Genomic DNA, 21,006 nt, shown 5'->3' on the forward strand with positions numbered 1-21,006 from the left:
AGGAAGAGGATATGAACATGTCCTTTTATTTGGGAATAAGCTGGACTTTTGTGAGGCATTTTTCTGAGTGGCAAAGAGAATGCCAGCTTGCATGTACAGTTCTTTCTAGACTGATGACTCTCCATTTATGTACTGTTCATTGAATATATGGGCTCAGGAAAGGTGTAAAGAAGCTCTTTATTGCAGGAGCAAATTTTTTACGATGAATATTGGTGCTGGTGATCTAAATATTGTCCAATACAGCAGGGGGTTAGAAGTTAAGTTCTATTTATGTTAGACATTTTATATACATTTAAGTGTTAAGTAAATTGAGAAGTGAAGCCACCACTAAAACCAAGCCTAGGAATCCATGGCTTAATAACTTACAAATAAAGTAAAGCTAAATGTGTGGAATAAAATGCAACTTAAGAATAAGAGGAGGGGGCTTCCCTAGTGGCGCAGTGGTTGAGAGTCCGCCTGCCGATGCAGGGGACATGGGTTCGTGCCCCGCTCCAGGAAGATCCCACATGCCGTGGAGCGGCTGGGCCCGTGGGCCATGGCTGCTGAGCCTGCACATCCAGAACCTGTGCTCTGCAAAGGGAGAGGCCACAAAAGTGAGAGGCCCACATACCTCAAAAAAAAAGAATAAGAGTAGGAAGAGGCCTTCAAGATTGCGGAGGAGTAAGACGTGGAGATCACCTTCCTCCCCACAAATACATCAGAAGTACATCTACATGTGGAACAACTCCTACAGAACACCTACTGAACGCTGCCAGAAGACCTCAGACTTCCCAAAAGATATATATTATTTTCCTTGCGAAAATTCCCTTGCAAGTGTGTATGTGTATGCTTCTTTGTGTGATTTTGGCTGTATAGTTTTGCTTTTCCATTTGTCCTAGGGTTCTGTGTGTTTTTTTTTTTTTAACTATAGTTTTTAGCACTTGCTATCATTGGTGGGTTTGTTTTTTGGTTTGGTTGCTCTCTTCTTTCTTTCTTTTTTTATTACTTTCTAATTTTTTTTAATTTTTAATACTTCAAAATTTTTTTTAATTTAATTTAATTTTTTTCTTGCTTTCTTTCTTTTTTCCTCTCTTTTCTTCTGAGCCATTTGACTGGCAGGGTCTTGGTGCTCCGGCAGGGTGTCAGTCCTGTGCCTCTGAGGTGGGAGAGCCAAGTTCAGGACATTGGTCCACCAGAGACCTCCCAGCTCCATGTAATATCAAATGGTGAAAATCTCCCAGAGATCTCCATCTCAATGCCAAGACCCAGCTCCACTAAACGACCAGCAAGCTACAGTGCTAGACACCCTATGCCAAACAACTAGCAACACAGGAACACAACCACGAATAGCAGAGAGGCTGCCTAAAATCATAATAAGGTCACAGACATCTGAAAACACACCACCGGCCAGGGTCCTGCCCACCAGAAAGACAAGATCCAGCCTCATCCACCAGAACATAAGCACCAGTCCCCTCCAACAGGAAGCCTACACAACCCACTGAACCAACCTTAGCCACTGGGGGCAGACACCAAAAACAATGGGAACTACGAACCTGCAGCCTGTGAAAAGGAGACACCAAACACAGTAAGTTAAGCAAAATGAAAAGACGGAGAAACACACAGCAGATGAAGGAGCAAGGTAAAAACCCACCAGACCAAACAAATGAACAGGAAATAGGCAGTCTACCTGAAAAAGAATTCAGAGTAATGATAGTAACAGTGATCCAAAATCTTGGAAATAGAATGGAGAAAACACAAGAAACGTTTAACAAGGACCTAGAAGAACTAAAGACCAAACAAACAACGATGAACAACACAATAAATTAAAATTTCTCTAGAAGGAATCAATAGCAGAATAACTGAGTCAGAAGAACGGATAAGTGACCTGGAAGATAAAATAGTGGAAATAACTACCACAGAGCAGAATAAAGAAAAAAGAATGAAAAGAATTGAGGACAGTCTCAGAGACCTCTGGGACAACATTAAACACACCAACATTCGAATTATAGGGGTCCCAGAAGAAGAAGAGAAAAAGAAAGGGACTGAGAAAATATTTGAAGAGATTATAGTTGAAAAATTCCCTAATACAGGAAAGGAAATAGTCAATCAATTCCAGGAATCCCAGAGTCCCATACAGGATAAATCCAAGGAGAAACACGCCAAGACACATATTAATCAAATGACCAAAAATTAAATACAAAGAAAAAATATTAAAAGCAGCAAGGGGAAAACAACAAATAACATACAAAGGAATCCCCATAAGGTTAACAGCTGATCTTTCAGCAGAAACTCTGCAAGCCAGAAGGGAGTGTCAGAACATGTTTAAAGTGATGAAAGGGAAAAACCTACAACCAAGATTATTCTACCCAGCAAGGATCTCATTCAGATTTGATGGAGAAATTAAAACCTTTACAGACAAGCAAAAGCTAAGAGAATTCAGCACCACCAAACCAGGTTTACAAAAAATGCTAAAGGAACTTCTCTAGGCAGGAAACACAAGAGAAGGAAAAGACCTACAATAACAAACCCAAAACAATTAAGAAAATTGGAATAGGAACATACATATCGATAACTACCTTAAATGTAAATGGATTAAATGCTCCAACCAAAAAATATACACTGGCTGAATGGATACAAAAACAAGACCCATATATATGCTGTCTACAAGAGACCCACTTCAGACCTAGGGACACATGCAGACTGAAAGTGAGGGGATGGAAAAAGATATTCCATGCAAATGGAAATCAAAAGAAAGCTGGAATAGCAATTCTCATACCAGGCAAAATAAACTTTAAAATAAAGACTTTTAGAAGAGACAAAGAAGGACACTACATAATGGTCAAGGGATCAAACCAAGAAGAAGATAGAACAAATGTAAATATTTATGCACCCAACATAGGAGCACCTCAGTACAGAAGGCAAATGCTAACAGCCATAAAAGGGGAAATTGACAGTAACACAATCACAGTAGGGGACTTTAACACCGCACTTTCACCAATGGACAGATCATCCAAAATGAAAATAAATAAGGAAACACAAGCTTTAAATGATACATTAAACAAGATGGACTTAATTGATATTTATAGGACATTCCATCAAAAAACAACAGAATACACTTTCTCCTCAAGTGCTCATGGAACATTCTCCAGGATATATTGTCTCCTGAGTCACAAACCAAGCCTTGGTAAATTTAAGAAAATTGATATCATAACAAGTATCTTTTCTGACCACAACACTATGAGATTAGATATCAGTTACAGGGAAAAATATTTGTAAAAATTAAAAACACATGGAGGCTAAACAATACACTACTAAACAACCAAGAGATCACTGAAGAAGTCAAAGAGGAAATCAAAAAAATACCTAGAAACAAATGACAATAAAAACACAACAACCCAAAACCTATGGGATGCAGCAAAAGCAGTTCTAAGAGGGAAGTTTGTAGCAATGCAATCCTACCTCAAGAAACAAAAAACATCTCAAATAAACAACCTAACCTTACACCTAAAGCAATTAGAGAAAGAAGAACAAAAAACCCCCAAAGTTACCAGTAGAAAAGAAATCATAAAGATCAGATCAGAAATAAATGAAAAAGAAAAGAAGGAAACAATAGCAAAGATCAATAAAACTAAAAGGTGGTTCTTTGAGAAGATAAACAAAATTGATAAACCGTTAGCCAGACTCATCAAGGAAAAAAGGGAGAAGACTCAAATCAATAGTCTTGAAAAAGGAGAAGTAACAACTGACACTCCAGAAATACAAAGGATCATGAGAGATTACTACAAGCAGCTATATGCCAATAAAATGGACAACCTGGAAAAATGGACAAATTATTAGAAAAGCACAACCTTCTGAGACTGAAGCAGGAAGAAATAGAAAATGTTAACAGACCAAACACAAGCACTGAAATTGAGACTGTGATTAAAAATCTTCCAACAAACAAAAGCCCAGGACCAGATGGCTTCACAGGCGAATTCTATCAAACATGTAGAGAAGAGCTAACACCTATCCTTCTCAAACTCTTCCAAAATATAGCAGAGGGAGGAACACTCCCAAACTCATTCTGTGAGGCCACCATCACCCTGATACCAAAACCAGACAAAGATGTCACAAAGAAAGAAAACTACAGGCCAATATCACTGATGAACATACATGCAAATATCCTCAACAAAATACTAGCAAACAGAATCCAACAGCACATTAAAAGGATCATACACCATGATCAAGTGGGGTTTGTCCCAGGAATGCAAGGATTCTTCAATGTATGCAAATCAATCAATATGATAAAACATATGAACAAATTGAAGGAGAAAAACCATATGATCATCTCAATAGATGCAGTAAAAGCTTTTGACAAAATTCAACACCCATTTATGATAAAAATTCTCCAGAAAGTAGACATAGAGGGAACTTACCTCAACATAATAAAGGCCATATATGACAAATCCACAGCCAACATCGTTCTCAATGGTGAAAACTGAAACCATCTCCACTAAGATCAGGAACAAGACAAGGTTGCCCACTCTCACCACTCTTATTCAACATAGTTTTGGAAGTTTTAGCCACAGCAATCAGAGAAGAAAAAGAAATAAAAGGAATCCAAACTGGAAAAGAAGAAGTAAAGCTGTCACTGTTTGCAGATGATATGATACTATACATAGAGCATCCTAAAGACTCTACCAGAAAACTACTACAGCTAATCAATGAATTCAGTAAAGTAGCAGGATACAAAATTAATGCACAGAAATCTCTGGCATTCCTATACACTAATGATGAAAAATCTGAAAGAGAAATTAAGGAAACACTCCCATTTACCATTGCAACAAAAAGAATAAAATACTTAGGAATAAACCTACCTAAAAAGACAAAAGACCTGCATGCAGAAAGCTATAAGACACTGATGAAAGAAATTAAAGATGATACAAACAGATGGAGAGATATACCATGTTCTCAGATTGGAAGAATCAACATTGTGAAAATGACTGTACTACCTAAAGCAATCAATGCAATCCAGATCAAACTAACAATGGCATTTTTCACAGAACTAGAACAAAAAATTTCACAATGTGTATGGCAACACCAAAGACCCCAAATAGCCAAAGCAGTCTTGAGAAAGAAAAACAGAGCTGGAGAAATCAGCCTCCCTGACTTCAGACTATACTAAAAAAGCTACAGTAATCAAGACAGTATGGTACTGGCACAAAAACAGAAAGATAGATCAATGGAACAGGATAGAAAGCCCAGAGATAAACCCATGCAGATATATGGTCACCTTATCTTTGATAAAGCAGGCGAGAATATACAATGGAGAAAAGACAGCCTCTTCAATAAGTGGTGCTGGGAAAACTGGACAACTACATGTAAAAGGATGAAATTAGAACACTCCCTAATGCCATACACAAAAATAAACTCAAAATGGATTAAAGACCTAAATGTAAGGCCAGACACTATAAAACTCTTAGAGGAAAACATAGGCAGAACACTATAACATAAATCACAGCAAGATCTTTTTTGACCCACCTCCTAGAGAAATGGAAATAAAAACAAAAATAAACAACTGAGACCTAATGAAACTTAAAAGCTTTTGCATAGCAAAGGAAACCATAAACAAGAGGAAAAGACAACCCTCAGAATGGGAGAAAATATTTGCAAATGAAGCTACTGACAAACGATTAATCTCCAAAATTTACAAGCAGCTCATGCAGCTCAATATCAAAAAAACAAACAACCCAATCCAAAAATGGGCAGAAGACCTAAATAGACATTTCTCCAAAGAAGATATACAGATTGCCAACAAACACAGGAAAGAATGCTCAACATCATTAATCATTAGAGAAATGCAAATCAAAACTACAATGAGATATCATCTCACACTGGTCAGAATGTCCATCAATAAAAATCTAGAAACAATAAATGCTGGAGAGGGTGTGGAGAAAAGGGAACCCTCTTGCACTGTTGGTGGGAATGTAAATTGATACAACCACTATGGAGAACAGTATGGAGGTTCCTTAAAAATCTAAAAATAGAACTACCATACAACCCAGCAATCCCACTACTGGGCATATACCCTGAGAAAACCATAATTCAAAAAGAGTCATGTATCACAATGTTCATTGTAGCTGTATTTACAATAGCCAGGACATGGAAGCAACCTGAGTGTCCATCGACAGGCGAATGGTTAAAGAAGATGTGGCAGATATATACAATGGAATATTACTCCACCATAAAAAGAAACGAAATTGAGTTATTTGTAGTGAGGTGGATGGACCTAGAGTGTATCATACAGAGTGAAGCAAGTCAGGAAGAGAAAAACAAATACGGTATGCTAACACATATATATGGAATCAAGAAAAAGTGGTTCTGACGAACCTAGGGACAGGACAGGGATAAAGACACAGACTTATAAAATGGACTTGAGAGAGTGGAGTTGAGGACATGGGTAGGGGGAATGGTAAGCTGGAATGAAGTGAGAGAGTGGCATGGACTTATATATACTACCAAATGTAAAATAAATAGCTAGTGGGAAGTAGCTGCATAGCACAGGGAGGTCAGCTCCATGCTTTGTGACCACCTAGAGGGGTGGGATAGGGAGGTTGGGAGGGAGACGCATGAGGGAGGAGATATGGGGATATATGTATATGTATAGCTCATTCACTTTGTTATAAAGCAGAAACAAACACACCCTTGTAAAGCAATTATACTCCAATAAAGATGTTAAAAAATAAAAAAAAAAAGCATAAGAGGAGATTTTATGTGGGAGATGTGTTCAGAGTACAGTATCAAAATGACTAACAGGGGAAAACTGGATTTGATGATTCAGAGTATTCTCAGTATCTAAAAACTCTTGCTGGTAAGATAGTGTATAATTCTTCATTTTATAATTATTATTGAGATTGGCATATGTCTCATGAACTGTACTGATAATGGAACAATCTGTGATTCCCACTCTGGGCAAGAATAGTATATTAATTGTGTTAAAGGTAATTCACAGTAGTAAAGAGAGCATTAGATACAGTGACTTAAATACAGAATTTTATTTCTCTCTTATATAAAGTCTCTAATATCACAGGCCATTGGAAAACCTAGTTGCTCCTGCTTATTCATGAATCCAGGTTCCTTCCATTACTCAACTCCACTGTCTCTTGGATTCTTTGTGGCATCTGCATGTTTGAATCCATGTTGCTGTCAAGTCCAGGTTTTAGTAAGCAAGAGGGTAGAAGAAGGTATAGAGAAAACATGCCTACTGTTTCAATGCTCTGGTTCGAAGGTAGCACCCGTTATTTTCTCTCACATTCTATTTAGAACATTGTCACATGGCCACACCAATTTTCAAAGGAGGTTGAGAAATGTTATATGACTGGGCAGCCATATGCCTGGCTACTACTCTGTTATTGCAAAAGAATGATGAAACAGATTCTAGTGGGCAGCTTTCAGTCTACCACAGTTGGCTTGTCATCTCTCTGATTTTGTACTTCTTGTTAAATATATATAATTTTTGTTCCAAGAAAACAATAACACCTGGATGGAGAGTTGGAGTATAGACATCCATTTATTGTTTGTATAGGTCAAGATGTCTGTGATCACAATATTTTTCCTATAGGCATGAATAAATTAATTTTTTCAGTTTTATTGAGATATAATTGACATACAGCATTGTATAAATTTAAAGTGTACAGCATAATGACTGGACATATATATACTGTGAAATGATTGCCACAGTAAGTTTAGTTAACATCCATATCATATAGATACAAAAAAGAGAAAGAAAAAATTTTTCCTTGTGATGAGAACTTTTAGGATCTACTCTCTTAGCAAATTTAACTGTTTTTTATCACCTTAATTTGATATTGTTGCTAATAAGCAAGAATCAGTGAGATAAGTGAGGATTTAGAATTGAAAGCTATTGAGGACTTAGACTCTGAGTCACCCCTTCAAGCCAAGCTAATGAGGACTTAGACTCTGAGTCACCCCTTCAAGCCTAGGCTCTCCACAGAAATTTCCCCTTAAAACCCTTTTCTGTTTAATCTTCACTTCACCCTACTTGATATCCCCTACCAAAATAGAGCTAGATTGCTTAGCTGAACTCCAATCTCCAATACTGAATATATATATATATATATATATATATATATGAGGATTCCTCCCCCAAAATATTTTCATTGATTATAAGAAGTGGTCAGATTATGGCTGGATTTTGAAGATTGAACAAATACAAGACATTATTTCAGGCATATCGAACACACCAAGCACGCTCCTGCCTTGGGATTTCGCTCAGTGGTTTCTTCTGTTTGGAACATCCCTCATCCCAGACATCCACACGACTTGCTCCCTCACCTCCTTCATATCTTTGTACGAAGGTTACCTTTACATTGACCACCCCTTTTTGAGTTGCAACTCACTTTTCCCATGTGGTACTCCCATTGATTCTCTCTGCCCTTATTTTTAAAAATTATTTTTTACTGAGGTAACATTGGTTTATAACATCATATAAGTTTCACATGTACAACATTTTATTTCTCCTGTTTATACTACAGCATGCTCACTACCAAAAATTTAGTTTCCATTCATCACCATACAGTTGATCGCCTTTACCCATTTCACTTTCCCCCTGCCCCTTCCCTTCTGGTAATCACTATTCTGTTCTCTGTACCTATGTGTTTGTTTTTGTTTGTTTTTTTCATTTATTTTGTTTTGTTGTTTATTGTGTTCCACATGTGAGTGAAATCATAATTTGTCTTTCTCCATCTGACTTATTTAGCATAATACCCTCAAGGTCCATCTATCATGTTGCAAATGGCAGAATTTCATCTTTTTTTACTTTGAATAGTATATATATATATATATATATATATATAAATCATTCTGAACTTCACTCTCCTTATCTACAATGGTGGATAATAATAGAAAATACCTCATAGGGCTTTTGAAAGGATTAAATGAGTTCATATGTATATATTTCTTAGAACAATGCCTGGAACACCATGTCATATAAGAGCTTGACACATAATAAGTGCTATATATGTATTTTCTGTCATTGTTGTCATCATCATCATCAAATTTACTGGTTTCCCTGTGTTCAATTTGGATTAATTTATGTGTACCTTTTAATCTTCTGCCATCTATTCTTTGTGTCAATTTTACTTTTTCATTCTCTTTTTAGATGAAAAGTTTGGGATTAAGACCTCACAAAAGAGAATTTCTGGAAAAGTTTCAGTTCATAGTGAAATGGAGGGTGAAGATACAGGAGATGATTCATTGTATTCCATTTTAGAAGAACTGTGGCATGGTGCTGAACAGATAAAAAGCTATCAGGAAAAACAGAACAAACCTCTGAGTCATGCTGCTTTCATCAATAAGAAAATATTGAATACAGAATGGGATTATGAATATAAAGACAGTGGAAAATTTGTTCATCCAGGCCCAAATCGTATTCCTTCACAGAAAAGATCCCATAAACGTGACTCATTTGGAAAGAGTTTAAAGTATAATTTAGGTGTACCTGTTCATAATAAAAACAATGCACCAAAGAACTTTGATAAAATTATTGGACACGGTGAAGTTTTCACCCAGAGCTCTTCTTATACTAACCATGAAAATACACATACAGGAGTGAAATTCTGTGACAGCAATCCATGTGGAAAAGTCTTCAGCCTCAAACAAGCACTCAGTCACAATCTGAAATTTCCTGTTGGGGAGAAAGCAAATATGTGTACTGAACTTGGGAAGATCTTCACCCAGAGGTCACACCTCTTTGCACCTCAGAGAATTCATACTATGGAAAAACCTCATGAACTTAGCAAATGTGTGAATGTTTTTACACAGAAGCCACTACTCAGTATATATTTGAGAGTTCATAGAGATGAAAAACTATATATATGTTCTGAGTGTGGGAAGGCATTCATCCAAAATTCAGAATTAATTATGCATGAGAAAATTCATACTAGAGAAAAACCCTATAAATGTAGTGAATGTGGAAAATCATTTTTTCAAGTGTCATCTCTACTTAGGCATCAGACAACCCATACTGGAGAAAAACTTTATGAATGCAGTGAATGTGGGAAAGGCTTCTCCCTCAACTCAGCCCTCAATGTACATCAGAAAATTCATACTGGAGAGAGACACCACAAGTGCAGTGAGTGTGGGAAAGCCTTTACCCAAAAATCAACGCTCAGAATGCATCAGAGAATTCATACAGGAGAGAGATCCTACATATGTACTGAATGTGGGCAGGCCTTCATCCAAAAGGCACACTTGATTGCACATCAAAGAATTCATACTGGAGAGAAGCCTTATGAATGCAGTGACTGTGGGAAATCTTTCCCTTCTAAGTCACAACTCCAGATGCATAAGCGAATTCACACAGGAGAGAAACCCTATATATGCACTAACTGTGGGAAGGCCTTTACCAACAGGTCAAATCTCAATACTCACCAGAAATCTCATACTGGAGAGAAGTCTTATATATGTGCAGAATGTGGAAAAGCCTTCACAGACAGGTCAAATTTCAATAAACACCAGACAATTCATACTGGAGAGAAACCCTATGTCTGTGCTGATTGTGGGAGGGCCTTCATCCAGAAGTCAGAGTTAATTACACATCAGAGAATCCATACTACAGAGAAGCCTTACAAATGTTCTGACTGTGAGAAATCCTTCTCCAAGAAACCACATCTCAAAGTACATCAGCGAATTCATACAGGAGAGAAACCATATATATGTGCAGAATGTGGGAAAGCCTTCACTGACAGGTCAAATTTCAATAAACACCAGACAATTCATACTGGAGAGAAACCCTATAAATGTAGTGACTGTGGAAAGGGCTTCACTCAGAAATCAGTTCTGAGTATGCATCGCAATATTCATACATGAAAGTAACCCTGTTTCTTGAAAATGAAAAAACCGTATCACAGAAATCAGGTCTAAGTGTGTATTATAAAATTCAACCAAGACTGATCATATATGAATACATTGTGTAATAAAAAGAATTCATCAGGCTGTTTCACCTGAGAGGAGAAAAATTATTCGGAAGAGACCCTCTAAGAATGCACTGAATGAAGGGGAACTTCCATATTTTCACAGCCTCACAAAATATAATAGAATTCATACCGGAGAAAATGCTGTCAGTTTGAGGCATTAGGAAAAGCCTTCCTGTACAAAGTATTATGTAAGGCAAGTTATCACCAAATTCTTTATAGATGGAGTATGCAAAATTATATACATGACTGTAATGTTTACTGTGTTATATTAAGCAATTTAAAGTGGCAACAAAACAAAAGGTAGGACAAAAAAATGATATATTTAATGTGTAGACCTGCTCTCAGTTCTGTAGAGTATTTGCAGCAGAACACATTGCACAATGGGAGGAATAATTGAGTTGAAATTTTTTTGGATTTAATGTAATTGTGTCTATCAAATATGTTTCCTATTGAATATTTTGCTCATGTGAATCCACAGTTTTAAAGTCATTATGGTTTTATATATACACACACCTGCTGATATAATTTTACACGAACACATACATATAATCCTATCATTCATACTGGTTTTCATGACATCGTATTTTTATCTTCTTTCATTGTACAATGCAAAATAGCCACAGATCTCTCTCATCCTTTTATGCACCCCCCTTTGTAATATTACTCTGTTGTTTTTCTTATTAAGAGGTGGAGCTCTCTCTCTACTCCTTGACTCTGAGCTTGGCCATGTGACTTGTTTTGGCCAATATACATTAACAAAGAGATTCAAGAAGATGATGGGGAAGTGTGTAAAGCCTGCCTCGAGTCTTACCCTCTCTTGCTGCTCTTTGGAATTCCAAGACCTTCGTGTGAAGAAACTCAGATTACTGAGGGATGAGAAGCCACATGGAACAGAGATGAACCAGGCCAGCTGAAGCCCCTTAGACCAAATGCCAGACATGGGAGTGAGGCTTTCATCAACCTCCAGCCCCAGCCACGCCAGCCCACACCAGAAGAGCCACACCAGTTATCCCAGCCAACCTGGAGAATTATGAGATAAATAAAATGATTATTGTTTTAAGCTACTAAGTTTGGGGTAGTCTGTTGCACAGCAAATGCTAAGTAATACCTAAAAGTTTATGCCTACTGGGGGTATTGTTTCAAAACATAAGACGTGACATTAGCTTTGGGCCTGGGCAGCAGGCAGAGACTGGAAAAACAATGAGGAAAACTGTTAAGAAAGGCTGGAAAAGATGGCAGTCTGTGTTGTTTAGTAAGGGAAAGAAATAGCAAAACAGTCACCATCCTCTGTGGAAAGATAGAGAATGTACCAAATGGATCTGGCTAAAGAGATTTCCAACAGAATGTTGGAATTATCAGTTTGCTTCTTTTAGCTGCATATGATAAGATACAGAAAGAAAAGTATGAACTAAGCAAATAACTGTTCCATTTGTGAGCAGAATTCAGAAGAAATAACAGAAAAGCCAGGACTTGGCTGGGTTGAAAATAACTGCTTCACATCTCCAGTCTCTCCAGCCACCAAAATATTCTCAAGGTGAAAAAATGGCCCAAGGGTAGAGATCAAATCGTAGATGTGGCTCTAAGACCCTTTGTTAAAATGTGTGAAATATTTAAGTTGGAGTTTGGGAGACTCTCTCAGCTAAGTCAAACAGCTTCTTAAAACTTCACATTTTCCCAGTAGCCTGACACACTGCTCAAAGTAGGGAGGGTAAAAAGAATTGTTGATGTCGCATTTGGGACATGGAGTAAATACAAACCAGATTCATAGAAATTTGTAACATTTTTAATAGAGTTTTACTAGCAAAACTACCTCCAGGTTGGACTTAAAGGGACTGAAACAGTCCAAAATGAAAAGTGGCCTCTGGACTCCCCTCTCTAACTTCTGTGAACAGGAAGCAAGCTGAGAAAGTTACTCAGCTGCAAACATGGGCCATTTCTTATGGGAAAAGAAGGCTGTCTCAGAAGACACAAGAACAATGTACTAAAATGGACTGGGAAGCCATTCCCAGTATAACTGTGACCTAAGCAAGAAATATTATTTCCCCTGGGGCAGGGATAGCTGACAATATTTGCTCTGTGGGATTTCAGAATTATTATGGAACAGTGACATATGTGCCTCTTGTTCCTCCCCTTTTTGAATGGGAGTATCTGTTAAAGTTATCCTGTCCCTATCTCATTATTGTATTTATATTTATGTGTGTGTGTGTGTGTGTGTGTGTTGGGTTGGGGGGGTGGCCATATAACTTGTCACTTAACTCACAGGTCTCTGGATCAAGAAAATGAGAAACTGCACCCAAGGAGCCTCAGCCATATCTGAACCTGATGCAGAAGACTTAAGGTCTTAGATTTGAGCCTGATGCTATAATTTGGGATAAACGTTTAGAGGTCTTGGAATGGAGGTGAAAATATTTTGCATGGTATGATAATGTAAATAATTTATGACCAGAAGAGAGACTGTTAGATAGAAAATGCTACAAATTTATATCCCTATATGTATGCCTGTTTTCAGTCATTATTTTGCTTTGTGTTTCAGTTGGGATAATTTCTATTAACCTATCTTCAAGTTCACTGATTTTTAACCCCTACCCTGGCTCTGTTAGATCCACTGATGAACCCATTGAAGGCATTCTTCATCTCAGTTATGTTTTCTTTTTATTTCTAGTATTTCCATTCTCTCTGCTGAAATTCCCCATCTGTTCATACCTGTTGTTTACATTTTCCACTACCCTCTTTAACATATTAATTAATCATTGTTATTTTAAATTCCCTGTTTGACAGTTCCAACAACTGGATCAACTGAGTCTGGATCTGTTGATTGCTTTGTCTCTTGACAGTGGATTGTTTTCTCTTGCTGTTTTGCATGTAATTTTTGGCTGAATGTCCAATGTTGTATGTAGGAGAGTAGAAACTAAGGTAAATATTTATTCCTGGGAGTAGATAATGGCTGCTTTTCTTATAGGTTATTAGCATAGGGGAATTGAGTCCATCTAGTCAGGATTTAGGCTGGGTTTAGGTTTTGTTGCTCTCTTTACCTGCAGTGTGTCAATGACTTCAAATTTCTCTAGTGTTACCTTGTGCTTAGAGTAGGCACTGGTTTTCCAGATAATTTTTCTCAATATTCCTGAACAACCCTTGCCTTTAGGTGTTTCCTATGTGCCTGCATCTCAGAGAGGCTCCCTCTCTATGCTCTTGCTTCTCCTTTAGTAGTAGACTTCTATTATTACCTGGGTCTTGGTGACCTGATGAGTGGGGGGACAGGAGTTGTCCTGGGCCAGCCTCAGTCTTAGGCAGGCCCTGTATCCCTAGGTCTTGGAGGGTGAGGCTTTTTCAGTGATCCTTCCCTCCCCATTAGTATAAAGCCTTAAATGGTCTGGGCCTAGGCTGGTTTCCTGCCCTTCCTCTGTGAGTGGAAGGTTTTTTCCTTTTTCCTTTCCTCTAGCCACAGTGGATCTTCACCTATGTCCTGTGGGCAACAAGGTTTGCTGCGCTTCCCCCAGTGGCTTAAGGCTTTTGTTTTGTAGGGGAATAGGGTCCCATTGGGGCCTTGTGCCATTTCTGTATCAGCAGCTGCCCCCTTGCAGGCCTACACCACTGAGAGAGGCTTTTTCCAGTCCCACCCTATCCCCAGTGTTTCTTGTGAGCACCTGTGGAGAAGAACCTGCAAATGGGGACTAACTACCCCTAGGTCTCCAGCTCTCAGAGGTCCTATATTCTCACACTATCCCACACTCAGCCTTTAGAAATTTATTTAAAATTCTTGCTGAATTCTTACTGCTGGTGTGGTAGACCCATCTTCCTTCCTGCTCTGCCATAGGTGACCAGTGATAACTTCCTGTCTCCTTTGAGGCATTTGTCTTATATATCAAGCTAGTTGATTGCTCTATGATGAGTTCAAGAAAAGTTATGATTTTGTAGATTACCTGATTTTTTTCTAATTATAATAATGGGAGCTCTTTTCAGGTGTCTACATTCTAGCCAGAATCCAGAAGTCTGGATGGTCTCCTTTAGCCACTACCATCAGAATATATGCCACCTTTCAATATGACTTTGCCACTTCACCCAAGAGGTAGAGTCTGTTTCTCCAGCCCTTGAAACTGGATTTGGCCACTCCTTTGGCCAGTAGGACATTAGCAAATATGACACAAGCAGAGGCTTGAGAAGTACTTGCACACTGAGGTTTGCCCACTCTTGCTGCTCTTTGAAATCCTGAGCGCAAGTGTGAAAAAGCCTGGATTATGCTATTAGAGGATGAGAGACCTTACGGAGCAGTGATGGAGCAGAGATGAGCCATCCCAGTTGAGGTGCCCTAGACAAACCATATTTCATCTGCCAGATGTGTGAATGAAGCCATTCTATCCATCTAGCCATGGTCAAGCCTACTGTGGTCGGCAGCCTCTGAGATGACCTTGAATTATCCCCACCTCCTGGTATCTACACCCTTGTGTAATTCTGTTCCCTTGAGTTTGGGCTGGATTAGTGACTTGGTTCTAGTGAATAGAATGAGGCAGAGGTAATGGGATGTCATGTCCAAGATTAGGTTACAGAAAGATGGGGGCTTCCATTTTGGATGCTGTCACTCTCAGAGGGCTTACTCTAGGGGAAGCATGAGGCAGCCCTATGGAGAGACCCACATGAGTGAGTTTCGGAGCATATTTTTCCAGTCTAGCCTTCACATAAGACCATAGCCTCAGCTTACAGCTTGACTGCAACCTTATGAGAGACCTTCAGCCAAAGGCACCCTTCTGAGCCTCACCTGAATTCCTGACCCACAGAAACCGTGAGATAATAGATGTTGTTTTAAGCTGCTAAATTTTAGGGTGATTTGTTAGATAGTAACAGATTACAATAGTAATACACTGGCCTAGACTAGAAAAGCTCTGCCATCCACCCCACCCATCCCAGACAACTCACAGAATCGTGGATTAAAATGTTGATTGTTTTAAGCCACTAAGTTTTGGGTGGCTTATTACCGAGAAAAAGCTAACTAATACATTTATTACTTACTGAATTTCCTCCTCCACTATTTATCCCCAACAGATAACCAGTACTAATTAACCACTATGAATACTTTCATGTTGTAATCTGTGCTCATAATTGTATATAGATATACATATGTTACATGCTTATAATCAGACAGAAGCTGTATAAGGATTGTTTTCTTCCTTGATTTTCAAATATGGGATCATGTCACACAACTATCTCTGCTTGCTTTATTACTCAACAATAACGCTTTTGAATGATTGCATGATAGTTCGTGGGGCGGATATGCAATAATTTATTCAACCATTTGCATATTAAGATTTATTTATACACCCCCTTTTCAACTTAGGAGCAATGCTGTTCAAAATATTGAGGCAATTTGCACAGTGATTGGGTAGATAGGCTCAGGAACCAGTCAGCTAGGGTTACAATCCTGGCTCTACCAGTTACTAGCTATGTGACCTTGGACAGGTTAGTTAACCTCTCTGTCCTGATTTCTTCAGCTGTAAAGGATGGATGTTCACAGTAGTACCTATCTCATAGATTTGACATGAGATGTGTGTAAACTTCCTAGGGCTGCTGTAATAAAGTACCACAAACTGAGTGGCTTAAAACAACAGAAATGTATTGTGAGGGCAGAAGTCTGAAATTAAGGTGTCAGCAGGGCCACACTCCCTCTGAAGGCACTAGAGAAGGAATTGTTTTGTGCCTCTCACCTAGTTTTTGGTAGTCTCAGTCATTCCTTGGCTTGTGGATACATCACTCCAGTCATACAGCCATTTTCTTCCCGTGCGTCTTCACATCGTGTTCCTTCTGCTAGTCTGTCTCTGTGTCTAATTTTCCCTTTTTTTTTTTTTTATAAGAATACTAGTCATATTGGATTAGGCCCACCCTACTGGCCTCATTTTAACTTGATTACTTCTGTAAAGACTCTGTTTTCAAGTAAGGTCACATTCTGAGGTACTGGAGGTTAGGACTTCAACATATCTTTGGGGGGTACACAATTACTCATAACAAGAAGTTGATGCACTTATCTGTGTAAAGCACTTAGAACTATGTGTGGGGAGAAGTTCTTGATGAATACTAGATACACCCCACTTCCTGAGCCTGCCAACTCCCCCTACCATTCTCTATGCTTGGGCAGGATTTGAGAGCTTGTGTGTGGTATCTTAGTCTCATCCAACTACCTAAAGAAAATGTTTAGAGTGACAGGGAAAGCAGGCCAAGGACCAAGGCTTGTGCTATCAGCATTTGAGGACCAGGCCAAGAAAGATTCATCTACAGAGGATAATGGGAAGGAGCAGCTGGAGAGGTGAAAACATACCAGGTGAGCAAGGGGTTCACAGAGAACAGAGTGTTTCCAAGGAGTGTTTCAGTGGAGGAACTGTCCAGACTAGAGGTCAATTCACATGAGGAAAGAAAACCGGTGCTTGGATTTTGTGACAAGGAGGTCATTATTAACTTTGGTGAGTGTTATTTTAGAAGTGAATTTAACTAAGGAAAACAATTGAGCAAATTTGAAGGAGTTTCTGAACTCAGGTGGTGTTACTTCACCACAAAACTTTTCCAGTAGAAAAAAAAAATTAGGTTATTGGGCTGTATTGTTCTACTGTTGTCTGGGTTATGCTGAGAAATGTGTTTTCAAGAATCCTGTGTGACTCCAGGTTAGAGTCGACCAAAAGTAGAAATTGCATGAGATTCGGGAGGTCAAAGTGAAGGAACAACCATTACTCCAAAAGTTTGAGATTAGATACAGGGAAGGACAGATGCAGAGATACCCGGAAGGTCTTAATTTTTCCTCACTTTCTTCCACTCTGTATTCAGCCCTTTCTATCTCCCAGCCCTGCTTACCTACAGTGGCCCCAGGCCTGCCACCAGATGCCTAGCTGCAACCCACAAAGGCAACAGCTCTTCATATATTTCTCCATCAGCTCCCCTTTCACAGTCTCACTTAAGCAGCTGGATGTGCCTGGCTTCTCAGATTTTCTTGCAAGCACTGACTTATCCACCCATGCCAGTGTTTCAAAAGGGCTGGTTTAGTGACTTCTCTAATCTTCCAGCTTCCGCTTCCATACCTTTACTTCCCCAGCTACTCCCACAACTGTGCATGATCTAATTCATATAAAAATTCCTTATTCCATAATACTTATAATGAATCCACTTCCCTGATTGAACCCTGATTGTTAAAGTTACACTTTCTTTTCCTGAGAACTTGGTAAACATTGCTCTTCTAAAATTGAGTGGTACCATTGAGAAGTCTTAGATTAACCTGCTATTTTTCTTGTATGTTTCTGCCACTTGATTCTTTTTTTATGCTGGAAGTTAAGGATCTTTAGAAGCATATGCCTTAGTCTTGATTTTTGTGAGCTAATTTTAACTGGGTTATAGTGAGCTGTTCCAATCATGATTCAAGCCTTTTTTTTCAGGGAAGTTTTATTTTGTTTAACTTTTTTATCCGGTCTATCTCTTCTCTTCTTCAGGGACGTCAAGTATGCATATGTAATGTGTCTTTGTCATCTTCTCCGTCCATTTCTTACCACTCTACATTCATTTCATATCATTATTCTTTTTGGTTGTTTGTGATTGGCTCTAGCCTCCTGTTCAGAGATAATTCTCCATGAATTCTTAATGTCTAGACATTAACAGCCAGTGTGCTCAGGTTTATTTACATTCCAGAACAGTAAAGACAGAGAATGTCTCCCTCCCTGGAGACATTCCCAGAGAAGATTTACTTACATTCTAGGACAATAAAGGTAATGTCTCTCTTCCTAAGATGAGGATGGGCAATAAATCAATATAACAATATTGTGTTTTCCCCACATTTTAATTATGTCAATTTTCAATCATGTAGAAGTACTGAAAGAACAGTACAATGAACACACATACAACTTTCATCTAGATTCAACAATGTATATGTAAATTTTTTCCTGAATAATTGATGGTAAGTTATAGACATTATAGCATTACACTCAAATATTTGAGCATCCATATCCTAAAAATAAGGACATTCTCCCCCATAACTAGATCACCATTATCAATCTAATTCTCATATGATATCTAATACGATATATCCAGTCCATTTTCAAATTTCTCTCATTGTCTCCAAAATATATTTTACAACTTTATTGAGGTATAATAACATATAGTAAATGGAACTTGTTTAAAGTGTACAATTTGATGAGTTTTGACATATGTATGTACCTTTAAAACCATCACTACAATAAAAATAACATATCCATTACCCATAAAAGTTTCCTTATGCCTGTTTGTCAACCAACCCTCCCTCCCCACACCCTTCCCCCCATCCACAGGCAACCACTGATCTGTTTTTTGTCATTATAAATTAGTTTGAATTTTCTACAATTTTATATAAATGGAATTGTACTGTAGGCATTCTTGTTTTGTTTTGCTTCTTTCATTCAGCATAATTATTTTGTGATTCGTTTTTGTTGTTACATGTATCTACAGTAATTACTTTTTACTGCTAAATGGTATTTCATTGTATAGATGTACCAAATTTGTTTATCCATTCATGTGTTGATAGAAATCTGTGTTGTTTCTAGTTTTTGGCTATTACAAATAAAACTGATACGAACATTTGAATACAAGTTCTTGTGTGGATGTAGCTTTCATTTCTCTTGTGTGAATACCTAGGATTGAATAGTTTGGTCATATACTGAGTGTATATTTAGCTATTTAAGAAATTTGCAAACTGTTTTCCAAAGTACTGTACCATTTTACATTTCCACCAGCAGCATATAAGTGTTCCATTTGCTTCACATCTTTGCCCTCACTAGGAATGATTATTCCTTTTAATTTTAGCCATTTTTGTGGGAGTGATGTGGTGTCTCACTGTGGTTTTAACTTACACTTTCCTAATAACTAATGCTACAGATCATCTTGTGCTTATTTACAATCTATATATCATCTTGGTTGATATATCTTTTCAAATATTTTGCCCAGTTGTAAGAGTTCTTTATATATCCTAGATATAAGTCCTTTGTTGGATATATATTTTGCAAACATTTTCTCCCAAGTTTGCCTTTTCATTTAAATAACAGAAGAGCAAAAGTTTTTAATTTTAATAACTCCAGTTCATTTATACTTTCCTTATAGTTCATGCTTTTTGAGTCATGGTTAAGAAATTTTTGCAAAACTCAGGGTCACTAAGACTTTATCCTATGCTTTCTTCTAGACATTTTATAATACTGGTTCTTACATTTAGTCCTGCTATCCATTTTGATTTAATTTTGTATATGGTCTTAGGAAAGGGTTTAGGTTCACTTTGTTTTGCACATGGCTGTCCAATTGTTCAAGAATGATTTGTTTAAAAAAAAATTATCCTCCCTCGATTGACTTGTCTTGTCATTTCTGTAAAAAAGTCAGTTGATTGGTTGTATTTCTGGAAGTACTTCAGTTCTATTTTTCCATTTGTCTATCTTACTGCCAGTACCACTGTTGGCATTGTTGTAACTTCTGTATTACTCTAGCATTAGTGATTACTGTAGTTTCATAATAAGTCGAAGTCAGATAGTGTTAAGTCCTCCAACCTTACTTTTCTTTTCCACAATTGTTTTGGCTATTCTAGGTCTTTTAAACTTCCATATGAATTTTAGAATCAGCTTGTTGGTTACTGTAAAAGGACTGCTTGGGTTTTGATTGGGATTGAATTGAATCTATAGATCTATTTGGAAATAATTGACATTTTAATAATATTGAGTTTTCAGATCCATGAACAGCGTATATATTTCCATTTATTTAGGTCTTCTTTCATTTCTCTCAGAAGTGTTTTGTAGTTTTTAGTATGCAAGTTTTATACATTTTGTCAAATTTATCCCTAAGTATTTCATATGCCTATATTATTTTAAATGGTATTAATTATTTTAAATTTTCCAATAGTTATTTGCTAGGATAGAGAAATAGAATTGACTTTCACATGTTGATCTTGTGTCCCATAACCTTGCTAAGCTCACTTATTAGTTCTAGTAGCTATTGTTGATCCTGTTAAGCTTTTCTACATAGACAATCATGTCATCTGTGAGAAATGGTAGTTTTGCTTCTTCCTTTCCAT

At 37.7% G+C, this 21,006-nt stretch overlaps 1 protein-coding gene across 1 annotated transcript in view; it reads left to right on the plus strand.

Annotated features, from left to right (window-relative positions):
• ZNF81 (zinc finger protein 81) overlaps positions 1-10,848 on the plus strand; it is a gene marked incomplete at its 5' end in the record, with an annotated part of 36,095 nt that extends 25,247 nt beyond the window's left edge. The window contains one exon of the mRNA XM_007450933.1: positions 9,140-10,848. Coding sequence (XP_007450995.1) covers positions 9,140-10,848 — 1,709 coding nt within the window. The remainder of the gene's footprint in view (positions 1-9,139) is intronic.
• Between the last annotated feature and the right edge of the window lie 10,158 nt (positions 10,849-21,006).

This window comes from Lipotes vexillifer, unplaced genomic scaffold (assembly GCF_000442215.2).
Source record: "Lipotes vexillifer unplaced genomic scaffold, Lipotes_vexillifer_v1.1 scaffold129, whole genome shotgun sequence".
In the NCBI taxonomy this organism is placed as follows: Eukaryota; Metazoa; Chordata; class Mammalia; order Artiodactyla; family Lipotidae; genus Lipotes; species Lipotes vexillifer.